This window comes from Helobdella robusta (assembly GCF_000326865.2).
Source record: "Helobdella robusta unplaced genomic scaffold HELROscaffold_14, whole genome shotgun sequence".
Taxonomy (NCBI): Eukaryota; Metazoa; Annelida; class Clitellata; order Rhynchobdellida; family Glossiphoniidae; genus Helobdella; species Helobdella robusta.
Genome location: NW_008703782.1, coordinates 190,570 through 205,569, shown reverse-complemented (window position 1 = coordinate 205,569; position 15,000 = coordinate 190,570). Strand labels below are relative to the sequence as shown.

General features: G+C 32.8%; 4 protein-coding genes across 4 annotated transcripts in view; 3 read left to right on the top strand and 1 right to left on the bottom strand.

Moving 5' to 3' along the window:
* HELRODRAFT_186760 (hypothetical protein) overlaps nt 1-3,619 on the top strand; it is an 8,532-nt gene extending 4,913 nt beyond the window's left edge. The window contains exons 13-21 of the mRNA XM_009014507.1: nt 1-67; nt 307-417; nt 564-640; nt 894-1,050; nt 1,363-1,470; nt 1,643-1,735; nt 1,899-1,953; nt 2,292-2,371; nt 2,659-3,619. The exon at nt 1-67 is cut by the window's left edge and continues 112 nt beyond it. Coding sequence (XP_009012755.1) covers nt 1-67; nt 307-417; nt 564-640; nt 894-1,050; nt 1,363-1,470; nt 1,643-1,735; nt 1,899-1,953; nt 2,292-2,371; nt 2,659-2,721 — 811 coding nt within the window. The 3' untranslated portion in view covers nt 2,722-3,619. The remainder of the gene's footprint in view (nt 68-306; nt 418-563; nt 641-893; nt 1,051-1,362; nt 1,471-1,642; nt 1,736-1,898; nt 1,954-2,291; nt 2,372-2,658) is intronic.
* Nucleotides 3,620-4,690: 1,071 nt separating this feature from the next.
* Nucleotides 4,691-8,008, top strand: HELRODRAFT_74077 (hypothetical protein; the record flags this gene model as incomplete). Its single annotated transcript, XM_009014506.1, has 10 exons — nt 4,691-4,822; nt 5,135-5,267; nt 5,433-5,474; nt 5,690-5,796; nt 5,933-5,994; nt 6,124-6,216; nt 6,283-6,384; nt 6,821-6,979; nt 7,338-7,415; nt 7,867-8,008. Coding segments are annotated over 10 exons (1,050 nt in total), but the record flags the coding sequence as incomplete, so codon positions are not given.
* Nucleotides 8,009-10,137: 2,129 nt separating this feature from the next.
* On the top strand, nt 10,138-11,671 carry HELRODRAFT_74273 (hypothetical protein; the record flags this gene model as incomplete). The annotated part of the gene is made up of 4 exons (XM_009014505.1): nt 10,138-10,235; nt 10,500-10,731; nt 11,008-11,136; nt 11,414-11,671. Coding segments are annotated over 4 exons (717 nt in total), but the record flags the coding sequence as incomplete, so codon positions are not given.
* A 234-nt stretch (nt 11,672-11,905) lies between these two features.
* HELRODRAFT_148455 (hypothetical protein) lies at nt 11,906-12,076 on the bottom strand (the record flags this gene model as incomplete). The annotated part of the gene is made up of 1 exon (XM_009014504.1): nt 11,906-12,076. A coding segment is annotated over one exon (171 nt), but the record flags the coding sequence as incomplete, so codon positions are not given.
* Nucleotides 12,077-15,000: the final 2,924 nt, after the last annotated feature.

The window sequence follows — 15,000 nt, the reverse complement described above, 5'->3', positions numbered from 1 at the left end:
CCTGATTGGCAAGTACATGGAGGACGTATGCGATATCAAGTTCCTCCGTGGGTTCATACCTACTAAGGTCTGTTTATTGGTGCTGCTTGTCGTGTGCGTGCGTGCGTGCGTATGTGTGTGTGTGTGTGATCAGTCGGTTTGATTGTGATTGGCCGGTTTTCAAAAATAAACTTATCATACAACCGACTGATCAACAATCCTCACATCCATCCAACCAATCGACAAACCAATCAGCCAACCAATCAGCCAACCAATCAGCCAACCAATTAACCAACCAACCAACCAATCTACCAACCAACCAATCAGATCGAAAAGGTCAAGGATGCAGAGCCCGGTAAGCCAGGGACCTATAGGGTCACGGGTCTCAACAGTAAGGATAATGGAGATGAAATCCAAGTTGACGATGAATATAATACTGTTAGCATTTTATCATTAATACTAGTAAAGGTCATGGCAACAGTAGCAGCTGTAGTAGCGATTGTAGTAGCAGCTGTTGTAGCGATCGTAGCAGCAGTAGTAATGGTAGTAGTAATAGTGGAAAATTTATCAAAAAAACATGGCAGATTTTGTTGGCTATTGGTCGGGTTCCATGCACAGCTGATCTCAATCTGAATGCCGTTGGTGTTAACTTTGATAAGAAGTTAGTTGGTCGATTGGTCGGTTGGTTGATTGATTGATTGTTTGATTGATTGTTTGATTGATTGACTGCATGATTGATTGATTGGTTGGTTGATTGATTGATTGATTGATTGCATGATTGATTGATTGGTTGATTCATTGATTGATTGATTCATTGATTCATTGATTGAAGGATTAAATTTTTTTATACTTGATTGATTGTTCGATTAACTAGTTTATCAGCCAATCGTACCTTCAATCAACCGCCCAATCAGGTCAGGCTATATAAAATGCAACGAGCGTGAGTGTACCTCAACGCCATACATCTTCGCCGTTGGGGACATCGTAGATGGCAGGCCCGAACTCACCCCAGTAGCGATTAGGGCCGGGAAGTTGTTGGCCAGGAGGTTGTTCGCCGGAGAGATGACTTTGGTCAGTTGGTTGGTGGCTGGCGAGAAGAATTTTGTTTCTGCTGCTTACTTTGTTTCATTTCGTTTTGAATGAGAAGTTAAAAAATTATTTCATTAATCAATAAACCAACCAACTAACTAATCAACCAATTAATCAACCATTCAGTTAATCATTGATTCAATAAACCTATCAACCAACCAACCAACCAACTAACCAATCAACCAACCAACCAATCAACCATCCAATCAACCAATCAACCATCCAACCAACCAACCAATCAACTAACCAACCAACCAATCAACTAACCAACCAATCAACCAACCAACCAATCAGTGCGACTACATTAACGTACCGACCACTGTCTTCACCCCACTGGAGTACGGTTGCATTGGCCTCAGTGAGGAGACAGCTATTGAGACCTATGGTAGCCATGATGTTGAGGTTGGTTTGTGTGCCTTTGTGTTTGTGTGTAGCCTAATTAAAAGTAAGGATATAGATTATGTGAGTTGTTCACGCACGTACACACGCGCGCACGCACACGCGCGTACACACACACACGTACACGCACGTACACACGCACACGCGCGTACACACACACACGCACACTTTGCAGGTGTTTCATTCAAATTTTGTCCCTCTGGAATGGCAAGTTCCCCACCATGATTTTCAGTGCTACGCCAAGCTTGTTTGTGTCAAGTCTTTGAAAGTTGGTTGATCGACTGGTTGATTGATTGACTGATTGGTTGATTGATTGATTGATTGATTGATTGATTGATTGATTGATTGATTGATTGATTGATTGATTGATTGATTGATTGATTGATCGACTGATTGATTTTTCACTCCATCTTTCTATTTTTATTTTCTAGAAAAGAGTTGTTGGACTTCACATAGCTGGACCAAACGCAGGGGAGATAACACAGGGTCAGTCGTGAGGACGATGTTGCTGCTGCTGATGATGATGACGAGAGTGATGATGATGATGATGATGATTAGGATGAATGTGATGTTGATGATGATCATCAAGTAGGGGATGATAAGAATCATTGAATGGCGAATGATTTAATAAAAATTGAACTAAAGAGGGAGAAAAAAAAATTGGATAATTGATTGATCGTTTAATTGCTCGGTTTATTGATTGCTCGGTTTTTCGATCGCTCGGTTGGTTGATTGATTGATTGACTGATTGATTGATTGATTGATTGATTGATTGATTGATTGATTGATTGATTGATTGATTGATTGATTGATTGATTGATTAGGCTGGACAGTTGCTATGAAGATGTTTGCAACGAAAGATGACTTTGATAGCTCCATTGGCATCCATCCTACTTGTGCTGAGGTGCTTGATTGATTGCTTGCTTTCTTGATTGAGTGAATGAATGAGTGAGCGAGTGAGTGAGTCAGTGAATGAGTGAGTCAGTGAATGAGTCAGATACACTTATACACAGACTACTTACATTAGCATATCTCTGAACAAACTCATCAGACACATTTTTTGATTTTTACCCCTTATAACCATTTCATGCCAACAGAAAATTCAGCCACTCGCCTCACTTTTGTGCCATCCACTCATTCATAATTATCATAATTATAACTTTTAATTATATTTATTATAATTATTTTCAGGTCTTTACTACGATGGCTGTCACCAAAGATTCGGGCGATTCGGCTGAAGCTGAAGGCTGCTGAGGTTAAACATCCTGCTGATCCTACAACTGCATACATACAAACATACATACATACATACATACATACTTACATACATACATACTTACATACATACATACATACATACATACAAACATACAAACATACAAACAAACAAACAAACAAACATACATACATACATACATATGTGCAGTTGTAGTAAGGCGGGATGTAAATACGGTAATACAGTTGAGGAAACAAAAATTCAGCAGAAATACATACATGCATGCATGCATGCATGTGTCGTTATATTATGAATAAATCAATCAACAATCAAAATTTTTATTTTCAAATGTAATAACATTAATAACAATTATTATTATTATTATTTCATATTAGTCTGATGTGCATGCATGCATGTATTCCCCGCTGAATTTTATTTAGGTCAGTATCTCGATAACGTATCTCACTCAGTTTCGCATAAACACTATATGCATCTACAACAACAACAATAATAATAATAGTTGTTGTAATTATTGTTATTAATTCATTGTTGTTGTTGTTGTTGTTTGGATCTTGTTTTTGTGATAATTAATGACGATGACGTCCTTAAACCTGATTGGCTGGAGTTGTCCGATGGATTGGGTGAATTTTATCGGGATTGGTTGACCAATTTATTATCATTTGTATTATTTTATTATTATTCATCATTGTCTCATATATTTCATAAGGTTTTATTGATGTTTCTATTGTTATTGTTATTTTTATTATTATTATTTTGATTTAATCAATGGTGACGTCATTTTGTTAACTGGGCATAAGATTTTCTAGTTTACCCTGCCTGCCAACTATGTGATGTAAATAAGTCAATAAATAAATAAATGTCAATAAATTAATACCGCATTAAAATTCTTTTTTATCATTTTTATAATAAAAAAAAATGTATTTTAGATGTGATAGTTAGTAATATTCATTTTTTCGGCGTTGGTGGTATCATTATAGGTGGCTCTTGAATGATTTTTTCTGCAATGCTATTTGAACGGTACTTTGTGTGTGTGCGTGTGTGTGTGTGCGTGCGTGTGTGTGTGTCATTATGAATGAATGAAAATGAATTAATAGACTAACGAATGGATGAATAAACGCAAAAATAACGTCAATCACATAGTTGAATTGAGAAGAACGAAAAATAAAGGGAAAGCGAATGAAGTTGCTGCTACTACCACTACTGCTACTACACTACTAATGCTACAAATTTTACTACTGCTGAATAAATACTATTCTAAGTAACAAGTACATAAACGTAGAAGATAAATAATTTACAAAATAATTCAATGGTACGGTAATAACTTAAATTTACTTTTAAATAATTATCTTCAAAAAATAGACGTTGACTTAAAATTTTTCAATTTAAAAAGTCATCGTCTCCGTCTAATCCAACACATTTCCTCTTCGTTATAATTTAGATCATTTTTTGGACATTTTTATTTTTCTGTCACTCCGGTTTATTTTAGAAAAAAAAATGAAATCACGTAGTTTTTCACTTGTGATTGTGGCATTCTTACTGGTTCACCTGGACACAGATGCAACACTTAGCAAATCTGACAAGAAAAAGCAAAGCAAAAACAGTGTCAAAGTTAGTGGTGTGCTTGTTTTTTTATTAGCTCATTACATCATCGCTTGTATGTTTATTTTAATTTATCTATTTAGCAATTTTTTTATTAATTCTAATTGACAAACAAAACAAAAAACAAATTATTAATTATAATTATATATTTTTTTAAATCTACAAGCTATTACAAAAGTAATTTAATAGATGCTTATCTCAACATCATAATTTTTTCACCAACCAACCAACTAATTAATCATATTTCACCACCATAAATAATTCATCATTAACCAATCATATTTTATTAATATCACACATATTCCACTACTAACCAATCTCATTTCACCATGTCATTGTACAAACCAATCAAAATTTACCTTCCAACAGATAACGCCATCCATAGACAACGTTTACCAAAGGGGTTTAGTAGCGAAAAATGTGAAAGCGTCAGACATTTTGAAAGATCATAGTTCATACTGCGATGTCGAGAAGGAAGTGAAAAAGTTTGACGGCATCACATTGGCCTATGTAACTCCGGTATAATTATGGTGTCATAATATTTATTTAGTGTTCTATTTATTATAAAATTATAGTGTTATAATACTTATATGAAGCTTTATCTTCATCTTTATCTGTTTTGAAGTTATGGCGTTATATTGTTATAATATTTTATATTCTACAAACCAATCATATTTGTTTCAGTTGTATTTTATCAGCCAATCATGGGTTTTTCACATTCCATTGGGTACATTTCTTCATATTTTCTCAACCAATCATATTCCACCAGTTACACTCCCTTAACCAACTCAATCCAACCAGTCATAATCCTCTAAATAAATACACACACAGTGGAATAACCATGGGTATGACATAGCAAAGATATTTTCACACAAGTTCACCTATGTGTCACCAGTTTGGCTGCAGATAGTTAGGAAAACTACCAACAACTACGAAATTAAGGGCAAACATGATATTAATTCTGGTATATTTTTTTAGGGTTTTTGGTTACTGTTGTCGTTATTGTTTTTTGTTGTAGTAAATTTTTCGTTATTGTGTAATAATTCTTTCATTTTTTTTCTAATTATATCCATTTATACGTCATTTTTATGTTACTGTTGAAAATAATTAACATAATTTATGCACACAGTCTGGGCTGCTGAAGTTGCAAGATCAGGGAGCGTTGCTATTGGTTAGTTTCCTGATGTGTCACTGCTCTTTAATATTCATGTCATCATCGTTTTCGTTGTTACAGTCACTATTGCCATGATCTTTACAATTACATTTGTTATATTAACCTTGCCATCTTCATCTTCGTAATCATCGTCGTGACGTCATCGTCGTGACGTCATCGTCGTGACGTCATCGTCGTGACGTCATCGTCGACGTCGACCAATCACGTATCAGTACCCCGGATAATATTTGATGGATGGACTAGCGCCGACATGCAGACGTTTTTCTCCACTGAAAGTGAAATGGGCGCCTGCATTGAGTCAATCATTGATATTACTGTTGTTAGTTGTCGTTGTTAGTTGTTGTTGTTAGTTGTCGTCGTTGTTGTTGTTGTTGTTGTTACTGTCGTTATTGTTACTGTTGTTATTGTTATTTCTATTGTTATTATTATTTTTATTATTGTTGTTATTGTCTCAGAGGAAGAATTTCGATGGGGTAGTAATTGAACTATGGTCACAAAATATGGGAAGATATAAGGAGTGAGTGTGAATTGTAATTATCATGATTTCAGTTATAATTACAATAATAATTATAATAGTAATAATAATTATTATTATTATTAATGATTGTTATTTTTCTAACTTGACCACCCCTTAAACAAATAAAAGTGAGACCATCCATTTCATGGGCCACTTGCACCAGGCTATGAGGGAACTCAATAAGAAGATAATTCTGGTACTACCACCGCCAATAACCAGGGGGTAATGAGTTATTATGATTATGGTTAATACTAACCTATTATTATTATTATTATTATTTTGACCTAGAAACATAAAAAGTGGCGTTCTGACCCAGTTAGATTTCAGTAGGTTGATAAAATTTGTAGACGCCATAAGCCTTATGACGTACGACTATTCTGAGCCGTCGAGGTTATTTAAATTATTTCTTCATACTGATTATAATTATGATAATAATAATTATTGTTATTATATTATTATTATTATTATTATTACGTTTATACTCTTGTTCATATTGAGATATGTCCAGGGTTTTGTAATGGCAAAATGAAAATGTTGATGTATTTTAAAATTTTTTGTGGCTATACATTTCCAGTTTTGCTTAATTGAATTAAAAGTGTTAGTTGCGTGTTTTGGCTATTATTATAAAATTGCATTCCGATAGAATTTTTTAAAAATGTTTTCAAATTTGGGTTAAAAACAAATCACGCCAATGGTGCATTTACATATATGCACACACATGCATGGCTACAAACATGTATGTAAACGTACATTCATTTACACTACACACATACAGGCATACATAGAAGCATACAAAACGCACACGCACACACACACACACACAAAGACCAGGTCCGAACAGTCCAATAAACTGGGTAGAAGCGTGTGTGGACTTCCTCGAACCGAACATTTCTTCTCCTATTAGGAAGAAGATCCTAATCGGTCTGAATTTCTACGGCTACCAGTTCTCGAACCACGCCACGTTTCACGCCGTCATGGGAAAGCAGTTAGTGTCGCCTCTATCTTGATACTATGGGATATCATACACATCTTGATGCTATGGGATATCATACACATCTTGATACTATGGTGTATCGTACACATCTTGATACTATGGGGTATCATACACACTAGATGTGTGATACATGGATTGATTGGTGTTATGATCAAAGGCGCTTTCTATCTTTCCATATCTTTTTTTCTCTCTTTCTTTCTTTCTCTCTCTCTCTCTCTCTCTCTCTCCCTCTTTCTCATTTGGAGATTTGGTTTCACGTCAAAGAGATTCTCAGATGATGTTTATGCATAATATGTATGTTATATTGTATCTATTTCATATGCATGATACTGTCGTTTCTCCATAATAGATACTTAGAGATACTATCCGCCCACAAGCCCAAGATACATTGGGAGAATTCCACGGCGGAGCATTATATTAAATACAGGTCAACAATAAGGATGGTGATGATGATGCAGTTATTATTTATGATGATGATGATGGCGTTGATGATGATGATGATGTCGATGATGATGATGATGATGGCTAAATTTATGGTAAAAAATTAATATATAACTTATTAATCAACTTATGCAAAGATTATTCCTTAATTTATACAAATTTAGGCATTCTTACTCATAAATTCATGTTTATTTATGGAAATTTATTCATCAATTGGTGTAAACTCATGCAAGATTATTCATTAATTAATATTAATATGTAACTTATTAATCAACTTATGCAAAGATTATTCCTTAATTTATACAAATTTAGGCATTCTTACTCATAAATTCATGTTAATATATGGAAATTTATTCATCAATTGGTGTAAACTCATGCAAGATTATTCATTAATTTATGTTAATTAATGCAAAAAACCACCTACCTTTTTTGAACAGGGCGAAATCGAATGACTACCTGCTTTACTACCCCACACTGCTCTCCATCGACATGCGCATACGATTGGCCAAAAAATTAGGGGTAGGGATATCCATATGGGAAATAGGTCAGGGCCTGGACTACTTCTATGACCTACTTTGATCTGATTAATCGATAAATTTGATAAATTTAAATATATAGATATATTATACGTTGTTAATTGGTTGAGGTTCGATGAAAGAATTTGAATGGTCCAATTGTTTAAGGTCAATCGTCGGAGTACTTAATGATTTTTTTTTCTGTTTTTTTTATGTTTTGTGATTTAGTTTATTAACTTTTTTATTATTTTTGAGATAATTGTAATGAAATTTTTATTTGTGCGCGCGTGTGTGCGTGTGTGTGTGTGTTTTTCTTTCCAAATTTCCTGATTCAGTGATCTGTAATGATGCTTTCCATTAATTGGATTAATTAATTAATTATTAATTAATTATTCTCATGATTATTTTTATTAATTGTTAAGATTTCGACGCTCAATCTAGATAAATCATAAGATGTTATCTTTTTTTTGTTTTTTGGTCATGATTTCAAAATTTTTTCATTTTTCTATGTTCTGATATCTCTTTGTGGGATGTATGTATGCATGTACGTAGTTTTATTCATTTGTTCATTGATTCACTCATTCATTCAATCATTTTCTTTTTTTCAAATATTTATTTGTCATACTTGTTTATTTGTATACTTATTCGTTGATTGGAATGATTACACACATATACTTATATTTACTATATATTATAAATATATATATATATATATATAATTGTATATGTGTGGCTTGCCATTTTGTTTCATGAGGATAGGCGGAAAAAAAGATGAACAAATTAAATTCTGTCTATCAAAGTTTTAGTAGTTTCACCAACTGTGTACATATATCAATCAATGTTTATGTGTCTGTGTACGTGTGTGTATATATATATATATATATGTGCGTGTGTGTGTGTGTGTTTCTTGTTATCTTATCCGGGTTTCCATCTATTTTATCTGGTGCAGTTTAATATCTTTGCTCCGTTTCTTTTTTAATTTATCTTTAATTGGTTTGTCTATGGTAAATATTGTTCTTAAATATCGCCGTCACGAACTTTTGTAGACGAAATTATTTAAAATAATCAGGTTTTTTTTCAATTAAAGTTAACTTTGATTGTTAAATTTAAAATGGCTGAAGAAAATGAAATGTCTGATGAGATTTGCGTTGGAGATTCTAACTCGATTGCTGTTCCTACTACTAAAGCTAAACGTAAGATTTGCGCTGGTTGCAAGTTAGTTATTTTTAAAAAATTATAAAATTCATTTTTTATTTAATTTAAAATAATAAATTTGGATGTTTTCAACTTGTTATGAACTTGTAAAAAACTGGATGAATTTGTTATTGAACTATAATAATAATTATAAATTTATTTGTAATTATTTTAATTTTTTATAAAATGATGAGAAGATTGAATTCTAGGATTGCTAACTAAACTCAAACTGGTACTAGACTAGACAAGAACTAGAGAGTTTTTTTGATATATATCTATATCTAATAATACTGATATAAAGTATAAATAACTATACTATCTGATATCTAGTATCTATCTATCTGTATTCTAATCTATCATGGTAGTAAGTAATAGTAAATCAAATAGATATTATAAAGAGAGGTGTGAGGTTGATTTGGTATATAATTGTATGCATTGTACCAACTCAGCAGGTATTAAAACTATGAGACTTAATTTGTTAGCTATTATTAAATTAACCATTGATATTAATATCAACAGTATCTTTTTTTAAGATCTTATTTTAAATGACTTCTAAATTAGCTTGAGGGGATTGATAAATTTTGTAAAATGACTCCTAAATTTATAAATTTGATCTTAAACTTATCTTAAAAACTACTAAAAAAAAAACCATACCATCCAATACATACACATACACTATGGCAACTTCATCATTCATATCTCATCTATTTATACCGTGATATGATAGGCTAGAATACAGATGGATAGCTCAGCTCTTTCTCTCTCTCTCTCTCTCTCTCCCTCTCTCTCTCTCCCTCTCTCTCTCTCTCTAACAACTACTTGAGTACCTGTTCAAATTTGACTTTTTCTCTTACATTTCTACTGATTAACAATGTTACTATAGTTATAATAACGATTAATTAATTGATTAATTAATTAATTAATTAAATGAATATGAGATTAATTATTTGTTAAATTAATTACTTTATTAGTTAAACAATCAATTGCTCAATTTTATTAAAGGAGTCCAGGTGTCTCCAGACGGCTGCAATGCTATTTCGGACATTTCACGATGACTACTGCCAGTTGTTTCAAGGGAAAAAGTTCCCCCCATCTAGGTGAATGGTGGTTGTTCCTTTGTTTCTTTTCTTTGTCATTGTAGTTATTTTATTCTTTGGTTAAAATTAAAAGTTATTTTTTAAAATTTTCATCTTGTTATTTTCTAATCAATATTTGTTAATATCTTGCTTGATTTACTGTTCATCCAATCAATCATGCATTAATCCATGCGTTCATTCATTCATTTACTCATTCATTCATTCAGCGTAGTTCTTCATTCATCCATTCATTTAATCATTGTAATTTACTACCAAAAAATTTAGGTTTCAAAATCTAATAGAAATATCCAAAGAATCGAATAGCATTCTACTCTATCCGTCCCCACAATCAGTCAACATCCAAGAATACATTGAAGATTACTACAATGACGATCTTAGAGCTAAAAATAGAAATGATAATTTATCTAATTATCATAATTTATTTGTACTTGATGGCACTTGGCATCATGCTAAGGGAATTTATTTCTGTAATGAATTTCTTCATAACATGAAACAGGTTTTGATTTCAATTTTGATTGATTGATTGAATGAATGAATGATGATTTATTGAATGAATGAATGATGATTTATTGAATGAATGAATGATGATTTATTGAATGAATGAATGATTTGAAAATGAATGAATGCTTGTCTATTTTATTACTTTTCCGCGAAGCTTTACATGCATCACTTAGTGTTAACATTTTTACTGCATTCTATTTATGATATATCTATGGAACTTTTTCCATTTACAAGAAAGTCAGCCATTTTTTTTCCCAATTCCTAATTTTAGGTAAAACTAAATAGCATAGGCGTCAGCAAATACACAATAAGAACCCAACCAACTGACGATGGTCTTTCAACAGTTGAAAGTGTTGCGCTGGCTGTTTCTATATTAGAAGATCGGCCAGATGTATATGAAGTTGGTGATGTTTGGCGTTCTCTCTCTGTCTCTCTATTTCTATTTTTCTCTCTCTCTTTCTTTATTTTTCTTTTTTTTCTCTTTTTATTGTATATATGTAACACATGTATTTATTATCTTGTAATCTTACTTTTTTTGTCTTTTTTAATTTAATAATTTTGGATTTTTGACTTACTGTTTCATTTTAATTAATTAATTAATAAAACATAGTTAAACTTCAGGGCCACAAATGACTGTACTATTCATTTTTATTTCTTTCCCTAATTTTCCTAATCAGGTTCTCATGAAGCCGCTGGAAGCACTGTGCAGATTTCAAATGGAGCATGGGGCTGTCGTACACCACAGCAAAGAACATTTACTTAAAAGTGGACTTAAGTATCCAATAAAAAATAAAATTGCGAAAAATAATACTAATGTTAATAATAATAATAATAATAATAATAAGGATGGTGATAGTAGTTGCATGGTTAATGGTGTTCTTGGTTTAACGAATAATGACAGAGATGATAATGTTGATGATAGTTCAAAATCTTAATTTTTGATTTAGTAGTTTTTTTTTAATTTAAAACATTTATTTTAAAATCTTTATTAATGAATAAAAGATTTAAATAAAAATAATTAATTGACAATGTTAACAGCATGCGATACAAAGTAATTTCGAATAACAATATCACAAAATCAATCTATCAACTCTTTTGGGCCCAGCGTTTTCGTCATCCTTACCGTCGTTAAGAACCGAATTTGCCATATTTGCTTCATCCTTTTGTAATTGCTTTGCCTGCTTTTCCGCCTCTGATTGCATTTTCTCTAACTTTTCAAGAGTTACGGACTTTAGTGGAAGTATTTTTGGCTTGCATAGTATCATTGTGGGCACATCTTCCTGAATTAATGCACCATCTTTCGGTAGAATGTAATTAAGTGTTGGCTTTGCAGTAGACATTTGGAAATTGAAATTATTTCATAAATTAGTGTCTTAAATTTTCAAATATGGACGTGAAAATTCATCAAATTTATGATTTTGAATGCTTAATTTAGTCTACGGATTTGCTCTCTCTTATTGATTGAATACCTTTACAACTTTTTCACTTTTACTCACTCGCTAGGATACCGTTACTAAGGACTCTAGGGCTGGCCAAATATTATTTTTATTTTATTTTTATTGCTGTTACTACTACAACTACAATTTATCATTAATTATATTTATAAGTAGCAGTAGCGTTATTACTGAAAAAGATTACCTCTTTTTAGTACTCTTCGTATTATTAAATAATCAAAGTTTCAGTGACTCGGTTAGATTGAGGTAAATAAATTAAGGAGAAAAATAGTTTAGTTTAATCCGTGACAATCATTTGCAGTTTGACAAAAATTCAACATAATCTGCGTGAAATACAGCCTTTTGTTATTATAAGCCATTCGTCAATGTCCCGTTTAAAAGAACCACTTGTTCAACATCGTATAATCACGATCTAAATTGCTCTTTTAAAAAATGCGCTCTACAAAAAAAATATCAAACATCATCCGCGTCCGACCGACCAACCGACACTAACACTCGGAACTTCCGTTTAGGAAATGTGATGTCATGAAATGTCATGGCGGACAAGATGGAGGATGTTGATGACGTCTATAACTGGCCTTCTTCCTGGCATGGTTAGTTGGGGCTATTATTTGCTTATTGCTGTTAAGAAAAACACGAATGATGACGATGATGATGGTGGTGGTGATGATGGTGATGATGGTGACGATGATGATGGTGATGACGACGACGATGATGATGGTGATGACGACGACGATGATGATGATGATGACGATACAATAAGCGGACACACGCACACACACACATACACACACACGCACGCACACACAAACGCACACACACTTACACACACATATCACAAGTGCAACAATGAAACACGACGAACTTTCAACAAGTAAATAACAAAATAGCTTTTGTTAATAAATAACTGAATTATAAAAAGAAAAAGAAATTTTTTTGTCGATTAACCGTTGAGTAAATCAATGAATGAATAGATGAACAAATGATTGATTGAATGAACGAACGAATGAGTGAGTGAGTGATTGAGAGACTGAGTGATTAAGAGAGTGAGTGATTGAGAGAGTGAGTGATTGACGGATTGATTGATTGAATGAGCGTGGGAATGAATGAATGAGTGAGTGAAGGAGAGAACATAACTTGTTGAATGATCTGGTGTTGATGCAGATATGAAACACTTAACCAAATAATTCGGTCATATAATACATTGTCAGATGGATGGATTGATTGATGAACGAAAGAAAGAATGAATAAATGAATGAGTGAAAGAATGAATGAATGAATGAACGGACGAACGAACGAATGAACGAACGAACGAACGAACGAACGAAAGAATGAATAAATGAATGAGTGAAAGAATGAATGAATGAATGAATGAACGAACGAACGAACGAAAGAATGAATAAATGAATGAGTGAAAGAATGAATGAATGAATGAACGAACGAACGAATGAATGAAAGATCGAATGAACGAACAAATGAATAAATGAATGATAGATGGATCAAGTAGCATCAAACCATAACCGCACTCACAAGGTATCATCTTATTAAGTTTGTCTTATTTGTTTACTGAAACATTCTTCCACACAAGTGTGTGTATGTATGTATGTGTATGTATGTGTGTGTGTGTGTGTGTGTGTGTGTGTGTGTTTGTTTCTCTGAAATAAAATACAATACAAATTATTATGTTACATCTCTAACAGTGCAATGTTAATAAAGTATCATTTGAATGTTTAAAGATGATGACGATGATGATGATGATGACGTAAGAGATTACGATGATGATGATGACGTAAAAGATGATGACGATCTGTGTTGTTCTGTGGCTCTGTTGATCTTTACATAAATGCACTTTTAATCGCATTCGAAAAATTATAATGAAGGAATGAAGGAATGAATTCATGTATAGATGAACGGATGCATGGATAGATAAGTGAATGAATGAATAGATGAATGCATGAGTGAGTGAATGAGCGAACGAACTAACGAATGAATGAATATATATACACAAACAATACAATTGATCAGTTGTTTATACATGTTTATAAAGATGAGCGTGTGTGTGTTTGTGTGTGTGTGTGATTTGAGTATATGTGTAAGAGTTTGCAGTGTGCATGTGGAAAAAGTGTGTGTGTGTGTGTGCGCCTGTGTGCTTATCTATCTGTGCGCGTGTACACAAGTATGTCTGTGTTTGTATGTGATGTGTGGTTGAATGAATGTATATGTGTGTTTGGTGTGTGTGTTTGTGTGTGTGTGGAAGTGTGTGTGGAAATGTGTGTGGAGAGGTGTATGTGTGTTTATGAGTGTGCTGGAAGAACTTTTGTATATTTTTTAAGTTTATGCGTTCGAGTGCATGTGCACCTAAAGTACTCGAGTTAGGTTAAATGTTTGCTTCAATTTTCATAAACAGTACATTCACAAATAACGCACGCACACACACACACACACACACACACACACACACACACACACACACACACACAGACATACATACATAAACATCTTTAACAAGGCAGACAAAAATTGACATTTCGTCGAGTGACTTCAGTTACATGTTTATGAAATCTCACTGCTTTGGTTTACATTCAAAATGGTTCTTCATTTTTATTATTATTACTATTAGTTATATCAGGGAAGAGGGGAAGGAACTTTTTGCTGTGAGGGCCGCACTGAGAACTATTTTACCTTTGAAGGGCCGCACATGTACTTAATTTCGTAGTTTGCCCAACCCTGGTTTATATAATGAGAACATCCTTTTATTTTCTAACTCCAAATATCAAATATCAATAATGAAATAGTTATAAAATCCTATT